Below are 22635 nucleotides of genomic sequence, written 5' to 3'. Positions count from 1 at the left end.
GAAAACTAAGATGGTGGTCTCATATGTAATGCATTCATGGCCTTCTACCAAAACGCAAAAACTGCTTCACGCGACAATAGGTTTTAAAGATGATGGTATCTTTCCGATTGAACTGCACTGATACTACGAACTTTCATACCTATTTCCATCCGAAGAGGTTTAGGTTTAGTTAATAAATAATAATAATAATAATAAATAAGAAAGACATGCTAACGACTGCTAAAACGACTTTAAAATATCTTAAAGCTTTGTTAAAGTAAGTAATTTACAACCATTTCTCTTATCTCACAGTAAAAGTAATTGTGTTTTCTAGTTGTGTGAAATAGAAAGCAATAGTTGCGGTTATGATAAATGAAGTAGTATCCGTTCGCGTGCAAAACTATTTTTTCGAAAGACATAAATCTCTTAAGTTGTTTTTATAACAACACTAGCTGACCCAGCAAACTTTGTGCCGCCTCAAAATCTATTTATCAAGTATATTTCATGTAAAATATAGCCTATGTTACTCGTAGATAATGTAGCTTTCGAATGGTGAAAGAATTTTTCAAAATCGGTCCAGTAGTTTTTGAGCCTATTCATTACAACCAAACAAACAAACAAATTTTTCCTCTTTATAATATTAGTGTAGATAAGCTATCTACAGAATTGTTAGAATTAATTCGTCAATACTTTCTGAAGTTATATCTAACCAGTTAAGCCATAATTATGGACAAAACCTTCAATTTCAATAAGTTTGTATGTACCTCTAATTGTTATGCTGCACATATGCTATTTTTTGTATATTAAAGTAAACAGGCTTTTAGTCCACCTGATAAATGGACACAATGTCTATTGATATCTGTAATTAATTCCAAATAAAACAAGCGTCTCCACTGAAGTCAATTACAGATACCCTTGAAGACTAAATTTAAATGCCCCATATAAAAAGTAGATAAGGGAGGTACACTTTTATACGCAACCGGACATTTACATAGCCTATAGTAATTATGTATATATGTATGTGTACCTGCTCACATTCCTTATATATTATACTAGCTGACCCGGCAAACGTTGTGTTGCCATATAAATGACAAAATGTTAAGGGTGACCAACCCTTATCACTTAGGGGTATGAAAAATAGATAGTAGCCGATTCTCAGACGTACTGAATATGCATGTAAAATTTGGAGAGAATCGGTAAAGCCAGACGGAGGAGTACTGTAACTAACATTGTAACACGAGAATTTTATATGTAAGATATTTTAAGCGGAAGGTTTTGATATAAGGCACGTTTAAGGACTTGCTACAACACGAGCCTTTAGAAAGCCCAATGTCGCACAGGAGCCTTCTCTAAACAGAAGGATTTAACAATAGCTACCGCTTTGGACTGTACTTGTTACTTGTCGAAGTAGACTAATAATTTCGCAGAGATGCTATATAATATCTTAAATTATACCTGAAATTGCAAATTATCCCTGAAACTGCTGAATTATAAGCAGTGATAGCCTAGTGGTTAAGAAACGCGGCCTCTTGATCGAGGGGTCCGAGGTTCAAATCCCAGGCACGCACCTCTGATTTTCAAATTTATGTGCGTATTAGAAATTAATTATCACTTGCTTAAACGGTGAAGGAAAATATCGTGAGGAAACCTGCATACCTGAGAGATTTATAAAAAAATCTTAAAGGTATGTGAAGTCTACCAATACGCACTTGGCCAGCGCGGTGGACTATGGCCTAATCCTTCTCATTCTGAGAGGAGACCCGTGCCCAGCAGTGGGACAGTAATGGGTTGATGATGATGATGATGACCCCTGAAATTTGTTTACATAGAATTTGAAGACGGTAGCTACTACTTATTATAAAATGTCTTAATTGCAATAATTTATACCAAAGTAATAGTAGAGTTAAAAGAACAATAAAGGCAAACTTTAATACAAATAAGACAAAAATACTGTAATGCACAGCGGCATGTTATGAGGAGTGCACTTACAAGAATACGTTCGATTTTAATGAAAGAGTTCAAACCACCAGTACGTGAGCGTAAATGAGAGTGTTCTTGTATCCACATAATGACCACAAATTACGCAAATATTCTCTAATTCACCCACTTAGCATAATAGGAAGGACGCTGCTAGCATTTTACTGCCTTCTAGTGTCTAATTTATATCATAAATAATTAACATAATTTACGTCTTTACAAGAAAATATTGTCTACAAAGGGCTGCAAGCACACGTAATGCATTTACTATAACTACGTACCTACTTAAGATCAAGCAAACTGCGAAAGTTTCCCAGTTATAAGGGAGACGTCCCTTCTGAAGATGATAACAAATTCGTTTTTGAAGTAAATAGGTATTGAACACCATTCACACCAAAACGGCAGCGCTTGGGCAAAAATTGAATAGCGCTAACAAAAAAATGATTGTACCTAATTTCTCTTTTTCTTTCATATATTGTTATTATCAATGTGCAACTATATCATACTTTAAATATTTGTTTTTGATGTAGATGTAACAAACCTTATTTGTTGTGGTGTCGCCACACTTGTACCACGTGAACATTTACCATTTAAACATTTTTTAACTATACTATGTAATATCTATGTAAACAAACGTCATAGGTCATGTTTTGTAAGTCCTATCATAAAAAGACATTTTAACGTCTATAATAAATATCCAATAAATTTAGCGAGCCCTTCAGATTTAAAACCTTCATAAAGTTTTGTTTTATCGCATCGAATGGGTTATAAACGCCTTACATTGTAGGCCATATCATACATACCATTCCTGAATAATTACAAATTCATATAACTACTGTAATAAATAAATCAGAGTTTGCGTTAAAACATTTTAAAACAGTACAATTAAGATTACTGACCGTCTCAGAATATAAAAGATAAATTGCGTAAAAAGGTCTTTGAACTGCAAAAAACACTTAAATATGACATATATGTTTTAAAAAACTTTTACACTGATTGACAGACATCGCACGGGTTGCACCGGCGAGTCTGGACGCATGAAACTTTGTACAAGAGTTGTTTATAAATAAACGCTTTATTAAACGCTTTCTACACTCACAGCCCCACACTAGGATTCCCTGTGTCGTGGTTGCCATGGACACACACCCAGGTGCACAAACACCCAGACCCAGAACAGATACCTAAATTCATCATTTAGATATCTGTCTGGCAGGGGTCGAACCTGGAACCCCTTGCGCGTCAGGCCGGTATGGTGACCACTCCGCCACGCGGGTCGGGTTATAGATAGTTTTTTAATTTTATTCCTTGTTAAATATAATAAAATAAAATGCAGACCTTATCTATAACAAATATCTGCGCGTGTATAGTGGTTTTTGTAAGTCTCTTATTACTGTTGAAACATTATTTAATCCCCGTATTATATACCGACCATCAAATATAATCTTAATTATTATATTGCAAAATGTGAATTTCAAAACTACGTCTCAATAAGCCGTCATATTCAATGTATTTTAAACAATACCACTTAAACAGCTTGAAGATTCGTATGTTTAATCTGTACTTTCCTTATAATATTTTATTTGTTCATAAACCAACTTTACAGATTATGCCACGGTTGGATGCACTCAAGTTGCAGTCCTGTGTCACGGAGGCCACCGCAGAAGCTGCTTGTCATGATGGACCTCCCACGGCTACGTTTACTGTTTTTTGTTAATATACAAATAAGTATCAATGTTAAGTTTACGATAAAAAGGAAACGAGAGCGATGAAGATTGAAAAACAACTCTGTCTATCACTATTTTGTGTAAATAATTAATTATGTGTATCGTTTACAGACATAGGTAAGTATTTAGGTAAATGCATTGATTAATGGGTCAAAGTGTGTGTTCATAATTAGGAAAAAATACTTTTAAATAAGATTAAATTGTCTAAAATATCTGAAAGCTGGAAAAATATACTTAATGGCTATAAAGCTAAGGTAGCAGTAGTAAGCTTCACTTTACTACATTTTCTTGTACATATTTTAATTTGATGGTTAGTAGGTGTAGATTCGGTCGTAATTCGGTCCCAGTTTTGTCTTTCGACCTCTATAATCCTACAAGTCAGCCATATTCGTCATATTATATGATTGAATTAGTTATTGAATGGTTACGCGAATGCGTGATGTATTTTTCAATTGCATAAAGAAGAAAATAATAGAATAATTGGACGGAAAGTTCTTTGTAGTAATTAAAATAACTGATTAGTCGGCAGTACTCTATTAAACTCCGACAAATGCGTGTACCGTCACCTTTGCAAAACGATAGTCGGACAACCGCGGGTTTATTCTTAAACCAATGAAACGCAACAAGCGTAGATAGTCCTTCAAATAAGAACATAACAGAGCTTAACAGCACCAGCTGTGAGTGCAAAAATGTGGTTTATGTTACATCACGGCTACAAAGCTGATGTAGGCAACAAAAAGCGATCCTTACTGCTTAGGACTATACCGTTTCCGGCGCATCGTGCGCCTAACGATGGACTAGACCGGTGCAGGGCTCGCAGTCAATGTACTATTGAAATTTATCGTATCCTGCGAATCTACAGCGAGGCTAGTCCCGGTCGCCGACCTGGGAACAACGTTGAGGAAATCCTGTGATTTTATTCAAAATTGTTATTGTTATGACAAGAGCGTATGATTCTCCGTGTTCATCTATTTATTTATTACCAATTATAAGTATGTAACTACTTTTAAAAGTGTGTGTAAACAACTGTATGCTTAATAAACAAATAAATGTTTAAGTTAAATAAATAATTCCTTAGTACGCTTTTTAAAGTCGGTTAAATATAGGTAAGAATTGCAACTATCCTCGAATCTATATTACGAGTATTTTGCTTACTTTTGTATTAGTTCATTCTAACAAGAACTAATATGTTTAATACTCGTAACTGGCGTAAATTTTGCATAGCATGCATGTATTCAAACATGTTTCATTTAAATATACACAATCTTTGCATCCTGTGCAACTCTAGCAGTTTACTCAAGTAATTTGCAGTATCATCATCAACCCATTACTATCCCTCTGCTGGGTACGGGTCTCCTCTCAGATTGAGTAGGATTAGGTCATAGTCCACCGCGCTGGCCAAGTGCATATTGGTAGACTTCACGTACCTTTTGAAAACTTTTTTATATTTCCAGGTTAGTAGGTCACGATGTTTTCCTTCACCGTTTAAACAAGTGATAATTAATTCCTAATACGCACATAACATCAAAAAATCAGAGGTACGTGCCTGGGATTTGAACCTCGGACCCTTTGATCGAGAGGTCGAGTTTCTTTATTACTAGGCTATCACTTCTTTTAGTAGTGTAATTTGCAGTAAATTTGATGTAAAAATAGATAAATTTTGCACTAGTAACTTTAGATCTAGTAAGTACTTCGACACACTCGATAAAGTTAATGTCTATTAAATGTTACTTTTTAAGATAATTTGAATATACAACTTTCAAAGTTTCCACTTAAACAAAATGAAAAGTCTGCGAAAGCTTTAACAAAAAATAATTTTCACATCCAATACAAAATATAATAAAAGTTCAAGCTTATAAACTTAGTTCAGGTCGTCGACCTAGGAAATGTTCGGGAACCTTAGCCCTTGCGCTGACTAGATCGCACGACGAACCTGGATGTTGCCTGGATAATAGGGCCGCTAAGGATCGCTACAGATATAAACCGAGTATAAATACCGGTACTGTGTCGAGTACACACTTGAGTCTGTGCACAAGATAAATAGGAAGTCAGAATCACTTGTATCTTTATTAATGAACGAGCTTTTGCCTGCGGCTTCGCTCGCGTTACGAAGTAATATTTTCATCCCCTATTTTATCCCCTTGGGGGTAGAATTAATCAAAATCCTTTCTTAGCGGATGCCTACATCATAACATCTACCTGCATGCCAAATTTCAGCCCGATCCGTCCAGTGGTTTGGGCTGCGCGTTGATAGATCACTATGTCAGTCAGTCACCTTTGAGTTATATATATTTAGATGTTTTTATGTAGCTAGTTGTATGGTAAGTGTATACTTATTTGAGGACTTCCAACTTAATCCTTAGGGGCGGTGGCAACGCATCTATGGTTGGCCTCAGAAAGGAGTCTTTATGTGAGATGTAACTTGAATGGTAAGGGAGTCATACTTATTTGAAGCGTTCAAAGTTAGTCCTCAGGAGCAGGGGTCGCATCTGTAGCTGGCCACAAGGAGCCTTTATCTGAGGTTGATTACCGATGTCAATGGATAACAGTTGCCATTAACCATAAGGTGTGCTGCGTGCTCGTTGGCTATATTATGTGTCTATAACTATATATTGTTAAGCGTTACTGCCTACATATACTTCGGCAACCACTGCCAAATAAGTCCTGTCAAGGCAGACCTGTCCGCCCAGCGTCTTACATAAGTTAATTACTTAGATATCTGCCTTCTTAGAACATAGATCCTTAATATTGACAAGCCGATACGTTTAATTATTTCTTAAATTGCATATAAGAATTATTTTATGTTAAAATAATCATTTTTATGTAGGTTATATTAATTTTAATATGTTAGGTAGTAACATATTTATATTATTATATTAGTGATTATAATCACTATATTGAAATAAATACAAACAAGACAGGCTCTATCCATCCAAGGTCTTATCTTAATTAATAATTTAAGTTCTTATACACAACAAAACTTAATAAAAGCAAGATGTTAACGTTTAATCATGATATAAAATCCTCATAAAATAAGAGATTTACGTTTCCCGATCACTTATAAGGTTCGATATGTACGAGTAAATATCTAAGAAGTTTTTCAGACCCTAACGAACAATAACCATAAACATCTCAATTATATTATCCTGAAGCATAAATCTGTCTAAAAGGATAATACAGAAATTTTATTACCTTAAAAATAAATGCAATTCAATATTCATATAAATATAATATCAAAGCCCGGTCGATAGGCTCCTCTCGTCCATTCTTATAATCCTTTCATAAATCTGTAACCACAGATTATACGAAAAAAGGTCTAGGTAGAGCACGTTAAACTTAAGCCATCTAGAAAGCAATTAAGAAAAATATTAATAATACGAAATCGACGCCCAATATGCAAATAGAAAGATTAAAATTTTTGATGCCTAAAGTAACAAAGACATAAATATTATTTAGAGCCCTTTTTAACTCACTCGAAGTGAACCCTTCCATCTACTTTTTTTATAATCTGTGTCTGTAGCCGTAAGAATCAAACAAAGCCACTAATTTATGGTTTCTCGATATTTTTACTATTGAACTGCAGTCGGTAGATACAGGCTAGTTTATTAGAAGCACTTGAAATTTTCAAATAAGAAATAATTTGTGTCGGTCTGGTGAGCAGATTTATATCAATAAGAACCCTGCTTTGGTTTAGTTAGTATTTAGTAACGTCTAATGATAAGGTTATTTACTAATCTAAGAATAAAATATACATATAAAATTAAAAGACCACAAAATGAAAGGTATTTTATTTATACATAAGTGGACGTTTATTTATAACAAATATTCACGTTCTGAATCGTCACGTATTACTGATGGATGCGAATATCATTAGTAGGTAAAGTATAACTTTAGTGGTCTCTTGGCTCAAATAAGGTAATATTTGGGTATTTATGTTTGCCTACCAACCACGTTGGAGCAAATAACACTAAAGTTACTGTACATAATTTAAAAGATATTCAATGAGATATAACTTTTTCAAATTGATATGAGAATTCTTAAAAACCGATAAGCTGTATTGGAATACCACCAAGGATACTAAAGTCGAACATTTTAAATAAAATAACCGAATTGCTAGTGAACTATAAATTATAATTAAAAAAAAAAACTAACAAACTAAAAATAAAATATTTATATGAAAAATGAAAAACACATTTCTATTACGCGTATGTACACGGGCTTATTTTTTTATTTATGAAGCATGAAACATTCATGCGCCATTAGGTATACGTACTCACTAAGTATCGAATTTCTATAGTCGGGCAAGACGCCATTACAATATTTCATAGTCAAAGGGGCATTAATGTAATGATGGTAATTCAGAGTCGAACATAAATGTTAGACGGCGGCGAGAAAGCCTTAGACCTTACAACTACAACTTAACTTTTTTCTTTAACGCGAAGACTGTGACGCTCAAATTTCTAAATAATGATTATTGCCTGCATTTAAATGTGCCATAAACTATACATAAGTAGATATGTTAGTATGATTACGAAATGTCTTTTTAAAAGAATATACCGAACGCATTTTTTTTCTTTTTATAATATAGGTAGCAGACGAGCATGCAGTCCACCTGATGGTAAGTGGCTACTGTCGCCCATGGACAACTGTAATCAACCCCAGATAAGATTAGATATTCCTACCTGAGTTCGGCCACAGATGCGCCGCTACCTAAGACGCGACTAAGCATGAACGCCTCGGAAAAGTATGTCTCCCTAACCACACCCTTCAAAACGGAACACAGCAGCGCCTAACACGTTGCTATTCAAGTTAAAGCTAAACATAGTTAATCATAAAATAATGTATATCGACGACCACTCTACCACGACCCGCTTGGTGTAACGGTACCAATCCTGACTGAACACGCAGAGGACGAGGTTCTGGTCCTGGCCAGGCAGATATGTAAATAACAAAATTCGATTTCTGCAATGAGTTTGAATTTTGGCAAAGGAATTCAAGTGTAGGATTATGAGTGTATAATTGAACGTCTATGTTTGTACACAAAATGCAACTTTTCTCCAAAGAAAAGATGCATTAATATCATCTACTAACTAAATTAAAAGATATTTGCTTGTACTGATCACGAGCCTTCTCCCTATCAGAGATATATTCAGACCATTATCCATCACGTCTATATGTATAAGTACTATTTAAAATTCATATTGCTATAATATTTTATTCAAGAGATGTTGTCCTTTTTGGGTCCGAGTAAAAGAACAAATCTGACAGACAGTTAAAATCACTAAAATACATTCGAATTCACGTACAATATGAGATGTTGCAGCGATAAAATCAAAATAAAATCTATGAATGCAGCGAACACCGCGCCGCTTCCGAGGCGTCAACTCCTATTTCACTTACCGCCGCCCACTCGCCCATACATCGTATAATCTGTGATGAAATGCACAGAGTATTTCTATACCTATAATACTTTAAAGACAAGACACGATCATCATATCATATTCAGGAAGTAAACTAGTAAGTTAATCATACAGCCCACGTATCTTTATCATCGAACTCAAATAGAAAAGAAGTCTTACTTGAATGTGATTTTTAGGTGCGTTGCTGCCTAAAGACACCTTTTACCACCTCATGTTCGTTGACTAATAATGATTTACTATAACTAACGCCTCATATAATAACCCCGTAGAGCCTTACAAACACTGCACGCGAGCTAAAATAAGTTGTAGATAAAATTGTATTGTAGATAAAATGAATTTAATGATCAACAGTATTTTTGCATAAACCTTTTAAGTTTATGCAAGTAAATATATATAAACGAGACCTCTCCGTGAAAATTAAATAATAATAGTAAGAACAAAAAATACACGTTAAAGTTATGTTGTTTAAAAGTTCCTTAAACCCTTAACCTACCTACCTAATTACCTATATATTATCGTTAATACGAAAGTTAAATTTAAATTGTCGAAGAATTTATTATTGTGGTTTATTTTACATAATATTTATTTTCCATGAGATTCTTCACGCCTTGTGATAAAAAAAATTATAGCATTACCTATGTTATATCGTCTTCAGGTTTAAATCTTTCTCAGTTTATTGCCTACACACGTATTGCCGTATAAATATTTTTATGACAAAATGGTCGTGGAGAGCAAATCTTGCCATAATAGTATATTCATGGAATCATCTCAGAAAAGCGTAAACTACTTATTATCTAGTTTTACAGCGTGAGTCTTATAAGATCGCACTGGTTTCTGCCTATCTAATCTATTTCTCGTATTTACAGTTATCCAACAGTTATAAGAGCATTTGATACATATTAAAACAGGGTTCACGAGTACTTAAAGCAACTAGATACTTAAATGCACATATTCTAATAATAATGAAGGACTAAGATTACGCGACCCATATGTGACTGTACTCTGCAAGGTTATTTCAGTCGTCCACTTCGATAAATAAGGTACAGAATGAGAAGTATTAGGCCATAGTCCACCGCGCTGGCCAAGTGCATATTGGTAGACTTCACATTCCCTTTTTTTTATAAATATTTCATTTGTGCTGGTTTACTCACCATTTTTCCTTCACCTTTAAATCAAGTGATCATTTATTTGTAATACGCACATTATTTTTGAAAAATCAAAGGTGCCTACTATTTGAACCTCAGACCCCTCGATCGAGAGGCCGAGTTTTAATCACTAGGCTGTGATTGCTTTTTTATGATATGCTTATTTGCTGCTAATATCGGTTTTTAGATTCTGAAAAATTCTAAGGTAATGAGGTCAAATGAATCTGGGATTCGAATTTAGCGACCCCAAAAATATATATCTGGGCTTGAACGTCGAATTTGTTTTAACACTGTGTAATCAATTTATTTAATTAAATTCATTGTCTCTACAATGCAAGAGGTAAATAAGGTCTATCTTAGACCATTATGTGGCAACCTAATTAAGTAATTATATTCTTATGACGCTAATTCGCACTTGATCACGCATACATCTAAAATAATCTTAGAAAATTAGTACCTACCTATTAGGTATTAGGGCGCGCAAATACCTATCATTCCCTAACCACACGTCTCTACCTACGGCCCAGCAGGTCACTTGCAATCCGCAAGCTGGTTTTCTAACAAAAACCAGTACAGCTCATCTTGTAATAGATGAGTTTCCTTAACAAATCATGTTACCATATTTGTTACGCAATTTGTTATACAATAATGTGATGCACCATGGTTAACGGTTAACACCGCAGTCGAGTGATAATGAAGGAGCTAAACCACAACTACTGTTAACATTCTTTTTGCACCTGGGGGCCTACCACCATCGTTTAAAAACCACCATAGATCATGAAAGTTTTAGTTTAATATCGCATCTGCATTAATTGTGTTTCGTACCATGACCGTATAAAACAGTAAAATATTCCGTCATACGCAGTTGAACTTAAACTCTTATTCATTTTTCGCTTATCCATTGTATAAAACCAACTGAAATCGTCATATTTTGCTTTAAAAGTTAATTTTCCTGCAAAAAAGAATGAATAATGTCGACCGACATAATACAAAACTGCTTATTGTAATGTTGTAAAAACATTCTTAATTTAACGAGGTCGTGGTACGAAAACCCCCCTGAACTGCTGTGGCATTCAGAAACAGTTAACTACTTATTTATAAACAATGTTTAGTTTAGCTAAGTTGTTATAAGTCACTGTAGGTAAGTTATATCTTCGTATAATTATATAAGAGTAGGTATCACATACCATGTTAGGTAAATATTTACTGTAACACGCACACCCTTAAGTTTAAGATTAGGATTTATCAGAATAATATTTGTGTCTTATGTTGTCATTGTACTAATTCCTAATAAGTCTTTCATTTTATTACTAACATAATAAAACATATTACAATTGTATTAACCGTTTAAGCCTACAAAGTGTCTTTGAAATCTTTGATACTTTTTCGTATTTAAAAATAATAATAGAAAAAAATGTAAAAAGTTGTCTTTAAGCTAATACGTAAGTAGGTATAATAGGTACCTACTCGTAAAACTGCTATTCCGCTCTGAATATAGAAATGAATTGCGTCGCCATAGCAAATTGTATGACTACACCTCGCAACAACTTCAGAGCGGACTAGAAGTTTGACGCGGACTACAGCAATAGCTACCACTGTTAGGGACAATGCAGGGAAACTTTTAGCTTTAAAAAAAAAAGATACCGGCCGAATTGATAACCACCTCCTTTTTGAAGTCGGTTAAAAATGACTTACGTCTGGCGCTCTGGGCTGCGGGTATCTGCGGGTATTTATATTTTTAATAATGAGAAGCTTTTATTACTTTGTGTAATAATATCAATTGTGCGATTTAATAAAACTATTCTTCAATGTTATTTGAAGGTGGTAGAACCTTTTGTGGTTCGACTCCAGCGGCACCACCGCCACACCTATTTCTACCTAATAACAGCAATGTGAGGCGCTGCTGTGTTACAGTTTGAAGGATGTGGTAAGGGAGACCGACTTTCCCGAGGCGTTCCAGCTTAGTCCTCAGGGGTAGCGGCGCATCTGTGGCCGACCTCAGATAGGAATATCTAATCCTATCTGGGGTTGATTACAGATGTCCATGGGCGGCAGTAGCCACTTTCCATCAAGTGGACTGCATGCTCGTCTGCTATTCCTATATTATAAAAATAAAAATACAGACGTCAGTAGCTACAATGAATATTAAAGCATGAACCATAAAGGAGGAGGATTTAATTCAGCCACTTTTTTATTATTTTCAGTATTTATTTGCAAATATAATATTACGAACGGATATTTAAAAGCGACCAGCATCCGGTCCCATGGTGTAATGGTTAGCACTCTGGACTCTGAATCCAGCGATCCGAGTTCAAATCTCGGTGGGACCTGTTTTTTAAATGTTTTATTATTTACCGAGTGCTTATAATAGCTTTTATTGCATATTATTTTTCTTCAATCCATTCTGATATTGAATTCTACGGTTGTATTTTCAACGGAATGCGAGACTTCTAACTAATAAGTTTCACAAATATTAGTTTCCTGAAGTGTCTCTATGTAGGTCACAATCACAAAAATGTATAATGACATATTAATTTTACGGTAGTCATCAGGTACGTAGGTACCTTGTAGGTACATGTTTTCATTCGATCAAAACATGTGGTAAGTCTATCTACACAATTCAGCATACTTTTCAGCAGTCATGCCTTCGTTTTAAACAGAAAATACTAGTCATACCTTTGCCAGTCTCTAACAGAAAGGGACGTAGATACTCACTAATCTCCTAGTAATCAAGATTACAATTTATGAATAATTATTATTATATCAGTAGGTATAGGATTAAATTTGACTTACTAGGATTATCCTGCAGTCCTCTACAAACTCTGATTAGGTACCTATCTGTAGAGTCTACATCTTGCCACGATCGATTAGTTACATAGGTAAATATTTTATTGTTTTATAGTAGATAGTAGTAATACTGTCAATAACCTGTACGTGTATCCAAACTTTACTTGATTATATAGAAGCCAATGGTTGCCTAGGAGATGCACTCTTAGTATACAAACAAGTCAAAAGATAATATTATTATTGTTCGTTATTTAGCTTTAAATTATAATTCTTTAACAATAAGTTACATTGTGTGTTTTTGACGAATAAGTAGACTATAATATTATATCATTCAACAAGTTGGTACATAATAATTATCTGAAGAAAAATGCTTTTGAAAAAATTAAAAATAGTTATGGTTGGACCGTCAGAAGTAAGTACTTTTAAGCTAAGAAATTAAGTGATTAGACTTAAAATAATAATAACGCCTTACAATTTTTACGGCAATATTTTCTGTGTGTACATCAGACATCTCTTAAATTTGGTTTGCAAGGGATCCAGATGTTCTCTTCAATGATAAAATACAAACCCAGCAGTAAAATCAATAAAACATGCCTAAAGCTTTTATAATAAAAATGATAGAAGCCTTTGTAATCTAATAAGATTGGTGAGGTATCACTGCTACTTTTTTTTATTTTTACATTTTTATCTAATAACTTCATTGATTAACACAAGGCATTCTACTACCATCTATGATCAACCCCTGGTAAAACTCCAAGCCTATTCAGGGTTGATTACATACGTCGTTGGATGGCAGTGACCACTTATGACCAACAAAATGGATTGTGCTAGTTTGTCATTTGAATTCCATGATAAAATATATTAAATTGAGCTTTCATTCTGTGTGCGATCAATCCATAGTAACTCAAATTCAAAACTTTTGCCATGTGAGATAATTAGGTACCAAAAATTTTGGTACCTAATTATCACCACCAGACTAACCATTGCCCAGCACACTTTCTTTAAACTCATCTCCAATCTCATGCTTATGGTAATAAATTATAATATACCTCCATACTTAATTATTTATTTCAGAGTGGCAAAACATTAGCAGCTAATTTTATATCCGAATGCATGAATATTGAAGAAGCAAGTCCTCCTAAACCCACACAGGGTGTAAGAATCGTTGAATTTGAACTTTCAAATTTGAATATAGACGGAAAAACAAGTAAAATCGATATAGAATTATGGGACTGCAGCGGCGATCACAAGTAAAAGTTTTATTATAATTATTTATGGTAGTACTAATACAGTCGTAGCAGATACCAGCTAAGAGAGCTTTGAAAAGCAGTCTCTTAATCTAGGACCGAGGTTTGAACTCCATAAATGCAACATCATTGAGCCTAGGCACGCTCTGTACCGTATGTACCAAATTTCAAAATTATGGACGGAAATTAATAATTATCATTTTCTTTAACGATGGAGGAAAACATAGCGAGATGTGACCGAAAAAACGCAACTTATCTACCATAACGCCTTCATATATTATCTTTGAAATTTACAAATTCGCAAATTGGCCAGCGTAGAAGACTTATGACGTAAATCCTTCCCAGTCTAATGAAGATCCGTTCCCAGCAGTGGGAAAGTAACGGGTTGGCGAGAATTCATTCTAATAGAACTAATTGCTTATTCGATTCATATATATTTTGACGATAAAGCGATCAATTTTGAAGAACGATTATTTATATCATTAGATACAAAAACAGGTATTTATCTAATATAAGAAAGCATATAATATTGTTTCCACAGTCTGCTTAACTAGGTACTTTCCAACGTCTCGGAATAAGATGCGAAAAACTGAAGACCTATAAATAAATATAAATATAAATATAATATATAATATATAATATAAATTCTTCTTTTATGAATTATGTAAAAGTGTAATGTAGGTAGCTTAATTTTAACCGAGTTACTTATACATCAATAACATTTAGTTATTTAAAAAGCCTTCATATTTTACCATCGTGTAACATAGAACAAGAATTTGTTTTACGAAATATAAGCGAACTTAAGTAATAAAATTATAGTTCATGTAGCGACATCTGTAGTGATTATTTGGAATTACTTGTCGCTGCGAATGATTTAATATAGATGCATAGTGTCGGTCAGCAGCTATTTATTTCTTATTTCAATCCTAATTTCAGATTTGAATCATGCTGGCCATCTCTTCGACTTGGAGTCCAGGGTGTTATACTGATGTGTTCACCAAATACCATGCATACCGCATCAAGAGAATTAGAACTTTTATACAATTACTTCGTGTCTCAAACAAAGTTATCTCCAAAACAATGTGTCCTTTTCTATAATACTGCTGATGATCAAGAGGATATCGATTCGTTAAATTTGTGTATGTATTTGTGTTATTGTTTTCCATTAAATGATTGTAATATTTATTATACAGTAAAAGCTTCCAAAACTACAATTTTAATATTAATTGTTGTTGTTTCAGCTTCAACATTTTCGAAAGTGTCTCAAGTGGCGATAAACTTAAAATCTGGGAGTAATAAACTCAAAGTAGATTTTTCCAATTATGTTGCCTCGATTTTACAAGTATTGAACAAAGAAGGTTAATGGTTCATCTCTCAATGTGTATCTTGGATGTACGTTGTGGCATACTTACCTGATAAACAGCTTCTACGATAATCACTATACTGAAAAACATTCATGAATTCATTCATTGTCCAATTTCTTCCTTCATATTTATTTACAAGACTGTCATCTTGCATACACTGTAAGGAATCAACATCAACACAGGGGATACTTAAAAACTTTTATGTAATAAAAAAGTTCGAAATCAATGCGTTTTGTATAAACATAATTTATTTTAAAGTAATTACAGTCCAGTGTTTGTTTATCTTTTCTTATCACAAAAACTAATAAACAACTTAATCAATTAATATGAATTGTATATCATATTGCTTTGTGTAAAACGTAGGTAGATATTTACTGGACAAAATGATTCACTGTCATTTCATTTCAAAAGGATTGCTATAAGATACTGATAAATTATTGCTTTATTGAGATATGTTCAACAATCTCCAAAAAGTTTTGAATGGTGATTGTTGAATCACCATGATCATTATTAATGTCTAAACCTCAGTGCCACACAAACAATGACTTATTCATTGTATCCAGTAATTTAACAATAACCACGTAAATTAAAGAAATTACGGTACCTACTTTATTCAAGAAATAATAAAGAGATACTACTACTTCCTACAGCTAGCTAGCATTCGCGTTTTACGGATTTGGATTATTTTTAAATTCTTCCATTGCTTTCATTCACATAGTGACTAGATACTACTTATAAATTGTTATTTGCGTGGCTCATAGTTTACAACATAAATTATGAATGCTAATACAAATATGCGTAAAAACTCAATCATAAACTTGCACTCAGTCTTAAAACATTTGGCCCGTATAATGAGTACTTTTAAAATGAACTTAATTCATTTGATTCTATAATTAAACATAATTTACTACATTACGTTAAGATTATGTATGAAACTATCAATAATAAATTTACAGTTTAAAATATTTACACTAAAACTTGTACATGTAAAGCATTTTCTTATTTTCCTACATTATGAATAATATAAAATGTAAAAGAACTGTCATTAAGAAAGTCTGTCGTTATTTATAATTATCACATTGATCACATTTTGTGTCATGTGGAAGGGCTTAAGTGTTTTAGCAATTATAACTTATACTTTTAACTTAATTCAAAATATAAACATCTAATGTCTATCGTTTTTCCAATTGCTCCTATCACTAAAGTTCTTTCTATCTCTATGTCCTCTTCCTGAGCCACCGCGATTCCAACGATCGTTGCCACGCCCTCGAGGACCACCCCTATTTGAAAAGCGTTGGAAGTTTTGTTCTCCGTCCATATAATTGAAATCATTACCCGGCGGTGGAACATTAAATCCCATGCCACCGAAATTATTTGGACCACCAAACTTATTATTAAAATTATGTGGGATATTTGGAGCAATCCCAAGTAAACCCGGCGCCGGGCCGCCTCTAGGATCCGGCAAGGGCTGGTTGAATCCATGCATGTGACCGACGTTCATATTATTCATACCTGCCATACCCATTGAAGGCATATTCATCATGTTTATGTTACCTTCCATTGATCCAGGAGGTCCTCCACCCATATTACTACTAATACCAAAAGGATTAGCATTTTGATTAAAATTAGTAGGAGTCTTCAATAAGGCCTCCTTTGGCTTAGGTAGGTACGTATACTCACCGTTTTCACCTAATGTAATACCTAAGTTTGTAAATATGTTACATAAAACCGAATTACTTTGTATTGATGCCAAATCAATTTTTTTCCCCGGTGTTTTATCCTGTTGATGCTGCTTGATCATTTGTGTTACTGGTGCTAAATGTTGATTAACAAATATCTTTTGTGTAGAACTCAATTCCTTATACCAGTTAGAATTTTGCAGTACAGTTTGTATATCCACAGAGTTTAATTTTTGATCTGAATTGAGACTGTCAATATTATCTTTAGGTTTTCTTCTAGGATCCACTCGAGGGGCTGTAGAAACTGGTTTGGTATGTTTTTCGCTATCGCTGATAGGTTCCTCTACCGATAAACGAAATACTTTTCGTAGCCTTGGGTCTATCAAAGCTTGTGATTTTGCAGTGCTGTTTCTAATATCTGTGTAGTCTGGTCGCGGTATATGGATAGGTACAAGTTTATATGGGATAGGCGGATGATTATTAATTGAACCATTAATTTCAGAAGCCGGTGTATAGTTTGGTATAGGTTTAAAAGGTAATCCTAAGCGGAAATCAATGTCTCCACTGCTACTCTGCCTGAGATCAGTGTCTCCAAAAGCTGGAATTTTATAATCAGTTTGACGTAGATCAACATCTGTTCTACGACGTCCATCTGTAGGTTCCCCATCGACACAATCATAGATTGAAACTCGTGGTGGGATTTTTGTAGGTTTAATATTAGTATCGATAGTTTTATCTGGTGACCTTCTAGATCGAGGATCTCTCAGTTTATTGCTTTCAATCGATTCTTGGTTGGTGGGTTTATTTTCATGCAAATTATTTTTCATTGTATTTAATAATTTTGTCACCTCTTCACTAATATCTATCTTAGAAAGATCACCTAATCTACTTAAAACAGCAGAGGGTTCTATTGCTTGTGATGCTGATACTTGTGGTGGCGACATTAAAGTGGGTCTTGGTGATGACACAGGGGACTTCTTTTTGATTCCTTTTTCTTCATCGCTGGAATACCATTTCTCATCAATTAATAAATTATTGTCCTCGTCATCTGTAGTAGACCGTCGGTTTCTTTTGTCAGAATTTTTAAATAGTGGCTCGGGTTGTAAGAATCGTATGTCAGTATCGCCTTCACTTTGAATTTTTCTTTCATCGACACTAGAGCTGAGTGGTCTATGATCATCATCAGCGTATGGAAGAACTCTATGATCTACGTCCTTAGATTCATTCGTAATAATTTGAGTTTCATTTTCAAAATGCTCATTTGATATATCAATGTTTTCCTTATCTTTGGACGCAAATTTTAATGCGTCTTTAGTATACTGATCTATATCAATCATATCTTTACTATTAGAAATCGATTCTTTTATGTTGGTATTAAGGTCATCGTTCGCTTTGGGTGGGACTACTGGCTGAAACCGCATGTCAATGTCTTGTCCGGATAATTCTGATGGTACCGACAAGCTATTAGTAACTGGCACTATAGGTGCTACTCGTAAGTCTAAATCCATCGTACCAGTTGAATTAATGAACTGTTGCGACTGTTGTTCGACATTATTTATTAAACCTAATTTTTGTATGCTCATTGTATTAAGTTGTATGTCAGTTATTTGTTTTAAGGATATACCAATACTATTCAGCTGCAATACTGTTAATTGTCCTAACTGATCTAAATTATCGATCCCCATTTTTGTAAGATCAGAAATTTGTCTTGGAGTTAAAACGCCGGTAAGATTCTTGATGCTTAAAACATTTTTGTTATTCGTGTTATTATTAGGAGACATGCTGTTATTATAATTCTGATTAGAATGGTCATTTTGCCACCGTGACTGACGTATTTTAGGTGAAACTTTGTTCTGTCTCTCGTTGTTAAATTGATTCATTTGAAAATTATCCGGATTATTTTGTGGATTAGGAATATTTAGTTCAAAAAGTGACGGAATATTTCGATTTGGACTGTCAGTGTTTTCGGAAAATTGTTGTATTAACTTCAGCTGAGTGGTTTGAATCATTTTTAATGCACCTTCTCTATTTAATCTTGGAAAATCACCTAATATCTCTTTCGGGGCAGATTCAATATGCTTTAAAAGAATATTTTTAAGACCTTCATTAAGAGGTTTGCCATGCGCAAATTTACAATCATCTTTATAAATACAAGGAAGCCCAGTATGATAATATTTACATGGAAAGTCTGCATGCATATACAGACATTTGTCTCTTTTCGCGCAACAATCCATCAAATAAAATTTGCAAAGTTCCATTTTTCGGGGTGGATCCCAATCATGAGAATAAACGCAGTCGTCGCCCTTATGACATTTACCTTGCATATAAAATAAACAGATACCGTCAAGATCTTGTTTAGGGTGTGCTCCTCTTCGCCTATCATTTTTATTTTTGTTGCGTTCGCGCTGAGGCAGTCGTCGACGATGATGTTGATTTCCTCTAGAGTCGTGACTACTATCAGAAGCATAAGAGTCTCTGTCATCTTCAGCATATGTACCATCAGGTGATTGTCTATGAACGGGCGAAGCTCCCCTTACACACATCATTTCATTTTCATCCATATCATCCGAAAAGTCCTGTTTTTTACGCTTTTTGCTTGGACCATCTTTACTGTCATATTTTTTTCTCTTCTTATGCTTTCTACGATCTTCAACGTCATCTTCAATTTGAGATTCTGCATCATCATTTTTGTTCATAGCCTTACGAATCGCCTTTTCAATATTTCCAGCAAAGTCATCCTCCATAGGGTTTAAATGTTTACGACTTTTCTTGCTTTTATCTTTTGACTTTTGGTCTTTATGGGATTTATTTTTAATCTTCTTTTTCTTACCTGATTTAGAATAGTAGAAACCTTCCGCTTCACAATTTTCAATTTTATCCTCAGCAGGCGGTGATTCTTCTTTCTTGTCTTCATTTGGAACTTCAGGAGTTTCTTCGCCTTCACTCTCGATTTCTCCATCTTCCAAGTCTTCCGTATTCGTAGCGGGGTCAGCCATCATGAATGTCTCACTGAAATTGAGAAAGCAAGTCTATTAATAAACCTGTTTCATTTAACGTCAAAACAATGTTGAAGCAGTTATACTTCTAAAAGTCTCCATATAAATAGTTGCCCTAAATTGCTAGTATGTTACAAGTTTCATGTAAATTGTCAATAATAACGTAATGTCTTACAAAGTTTAAAATACCAATTATATTTTAATCTTTGTAAGAATGTGGATAAAAAAGGTTAATTTAAATAGAAAATAAAAACTGTAGAAATGCCTTATAATTGTTGTTATATGCAGAAACTTAGCTCAGTTCTAATTATTAATCAATCAATTACTCCTTATGTATATAATAACTTTACAAGTTTAAGATAGCGAGCATAAAAACACCCTGCACTAATATAAAAAAATAAACTTTGAGTATTAATATACTTAGAAACTTTAATCTATAAAGTTAAACAATGAATCGCTAAACATTGATATTACCTAGGGGCTCATACCAATGATAAGATAAGTTATCAAGTGTGAATGTACATTTTTCCATTAAATTTAATACAATATATGCATTAATTAAAATATTTAGCCGAAATTATGTTAACAGTTATATTGCCTGAACTATTTCAGTTGCATTAATTTGTTTTTTTTTAATGCCATTACAAGTTATTTTAAAATCACATTATTAATCTAATTATTTCATTGTGTAGACTCATCGACAGATAGCTACGTACGTCACAAAGTGAACTTGGCAACGTCGCAATTCCGCCATATTTATGTATAACCCAGCTAATTTAAAGAGACCCTAAAACACATATGGATGAATACAGGAAATAGATAAACTAGATACGTAACTAGTGAAAATAAATGCATTATTAGCCTGCAAATAATAATTAATCACAAATTTTAAAACCACTCCCTTCAAGTTCTATCAGACACAAAATAAAATGAACTTTGGCATCACTAAGAGAATGATATAATCAACTGAACTGAAGACTGACGTCCTATTTTTAACTTTATGTCTTATGAATCCAAGTGAAAGTTAGCAATCTAAAAAAGTATAATAAATACAATAATTATGTTAAATAATTGGTCTGTGTCGCAATGGACACCATTTTTCCTCTTATATACTATACCTAATATTCGTCGAAACAATTAGCATTGAGAATGATTCTCCAAATATCACTAGTATAAGTGTTGCGCAGTTATAAATTCAACATGTATGGCAGAAGTCAGTACAGTAACTGTTCTTAGCCACTACTTTCAAGTAAATTAGTAGATACGGTCAGGTAATACAAGCAGTGGGTGGCCGTTCACATTTCACAATGTCTTGCTGCGCGCTGCGCTCTCGCCACGAATTGATTGAATGACGTCAGCCTTCTAGAACGGCAAGATATAGCTATGTCCTTCCTTTTTCGAGGTCACGAAGAGTACGACGCTCACTCACACAAACACAATGCTACTTTTTATAGGTACTGGCGTATAGTGACTCACTGTCAAATAACCTAAGTACCATCTTAATTTGGGAGCATTAATGCATATTTAGATAATGGCGATAATTAAATCTTTACAAGAATAATTTAAGATATTGTAAAATTTCCTAATTAATAATCGATATACTTATTGCCGACCCACACCAAATTACCAGATTAGCTTTTTGAATAGAAAGTACATACCTATTAACAATAAAAATTAACCAATTTGTTATGTATTAAATCTGTTATGTAAAGACAAATGTTTAAATGTTCATGCAATTTAAAATAAAATGCATTCTAGATGGTAACTAAACAAAAAGATTGAGCATTTTGCAAATCTTACATCCGCCATTTTGATTATGTCAAAAATAATAAATACAAAAGTTCACCATTACATTTATGCATAACCAAAAAATATCTACTGATAAATTTGTAACGCAATAAGGATGAATACTATTTAAATTTGTGTAGAATACTGCACATGTGTGGCAAATTATTTCTTTAGCTGATCAAGCACTTTATGTACAAATTATAGGGGGCACGCATTCATTATAATGGCCTAGCAAGTAAATAATATATTTTACCCATCTTACATTTAAATGAACGATTCACTATGTGCGACTACTATACGCCATGTAAAATGGAATTCTTTCATAGCATTGCTGCATAAAGACGACGTAACAAATTCGAATACGCAATATTGATTTCGGATTCGGACGACGACTGCAGCAACAGAACAAAGCAAAGATATTTGGTTCGTCGATTATTAGTTCCACTTTTGGTCACTGTTAATAATGATGGCGCTTATGTAGCGACGCATTACCAAACAGTCAAGATCCGGTCATTTCATTACTATTTAT

General features: G+C 33.8%; 2 protein-coding genes and 1 non-coding gene across 4 annotated transcripts; 2 read left to right on the top strand and 1 right to left on the bottom strand.

Annotated features, from left to right (window-relative positions):
* The first annotated feature begins 12503 nt into the window (after positions 1–12503).
* On the top strand, positions 12504–12575 carry TRNAQ-CUG (transfer RNA glutamine (anticodon CUG)). Its single transcript has one exon. It is a non-coding gene; the product is annotated as a tRNA-Gln (tRNA).
* A 655-nt stretch (positions 12576–13230) lies between these two features.
* On the top strand, positions 13231–15869 carry LOC140757450 (intraflagellar transport protein 22 homolog). Its single transcript, XM_073093168.1, has 4 exons — positions 13231–13444; positions 14107–14282; positions 15216–15418; positions 15521–15869. The coding sequence occupies exons 1-4, from the start codon at positions 13400–13402 to the stop codon at positions 15640–15642; spliced, it is 546 nt and encodes a 181-aa protein (XP_072949269.1). The 5' UTR covers positions 13231–13399; the 3' UTR covers positions 15643–15869.
* Positions 15870–22549, bottom strand: su(sable) (suppressor of sable). 2 transcript variants are annotated; one of them, XM_073093167.1, is made up of 2 exons: positions 22369–22549; positions 15870–20331 (listed from the first exon to the last, which is right to left on the bottom strand). In XM_073093167.1, the coding sequence occupies exon 2, from the start codon at positions 20319–20321 to the stop codon at positions 16809–16811; it is 3513 nt and encodes a 1170-aa protein (XP_072949268.1). In that variant the 5' UTR covers positions 20322–20331; positions 22369–22549; the 3' UTR covers positions 15870–16808. The 2 variants fall into 2 exon arrangements, with proteins under 2 accessions (XP_072949268.1, XP_072949267.1); XM_073093166.1 differs by lacking the exon at positions 22369–22549 and adding an exon at positions 21437–21874.
* Positions 22550–22635: the final 86 nt, after the last annotated feature.

The sequence above is a fragment of the Epargyreus clarus genome, unplaced genomic scaffold (assembly GCF_041222505.1).
Source record: "Epargyreus clarus isolate Ecla_fem2 unplaced genomic scaffold, WU_Ecla_fem_2.2 ptg000004l, whole genome shotgun sequence".
Classification (NCBI taxonomy): Eukaryota; Metazoa; Arthropoda; class Insecta; order Lepidoptera; family Hesperiidae; genus Epargyreus; species Epargyreus clarus.
The sequence above is the reverse complement of the archived record's forward strand: the minus strand, read 5'-3'. Positions and strand labels throughout refer to the sequence as shown.

Coding starts and splice junctions, on each gene's coding strand:
- LOC140757450 (XM_073093168.1), top strand. CDS start 13,400: ATGCTTTTGAAAAAATTAAAAATAGTTATGGTTGGACCGTCAGAA. Junction 14,283..15,215: donor GACTGCAGCGGCGATCACAA/GTAAAAGTTTTA, acceptor TCCTAATTTCAG/ATTTGAATCATGCTGGCCAT. Junction 15,419..15,520: donor TATCGATTCGTTAAATTTGT/GTATGTATTTGT, acceptor TTGTTGTTTCAG/CTTCAACATTTTCGAAAGTG.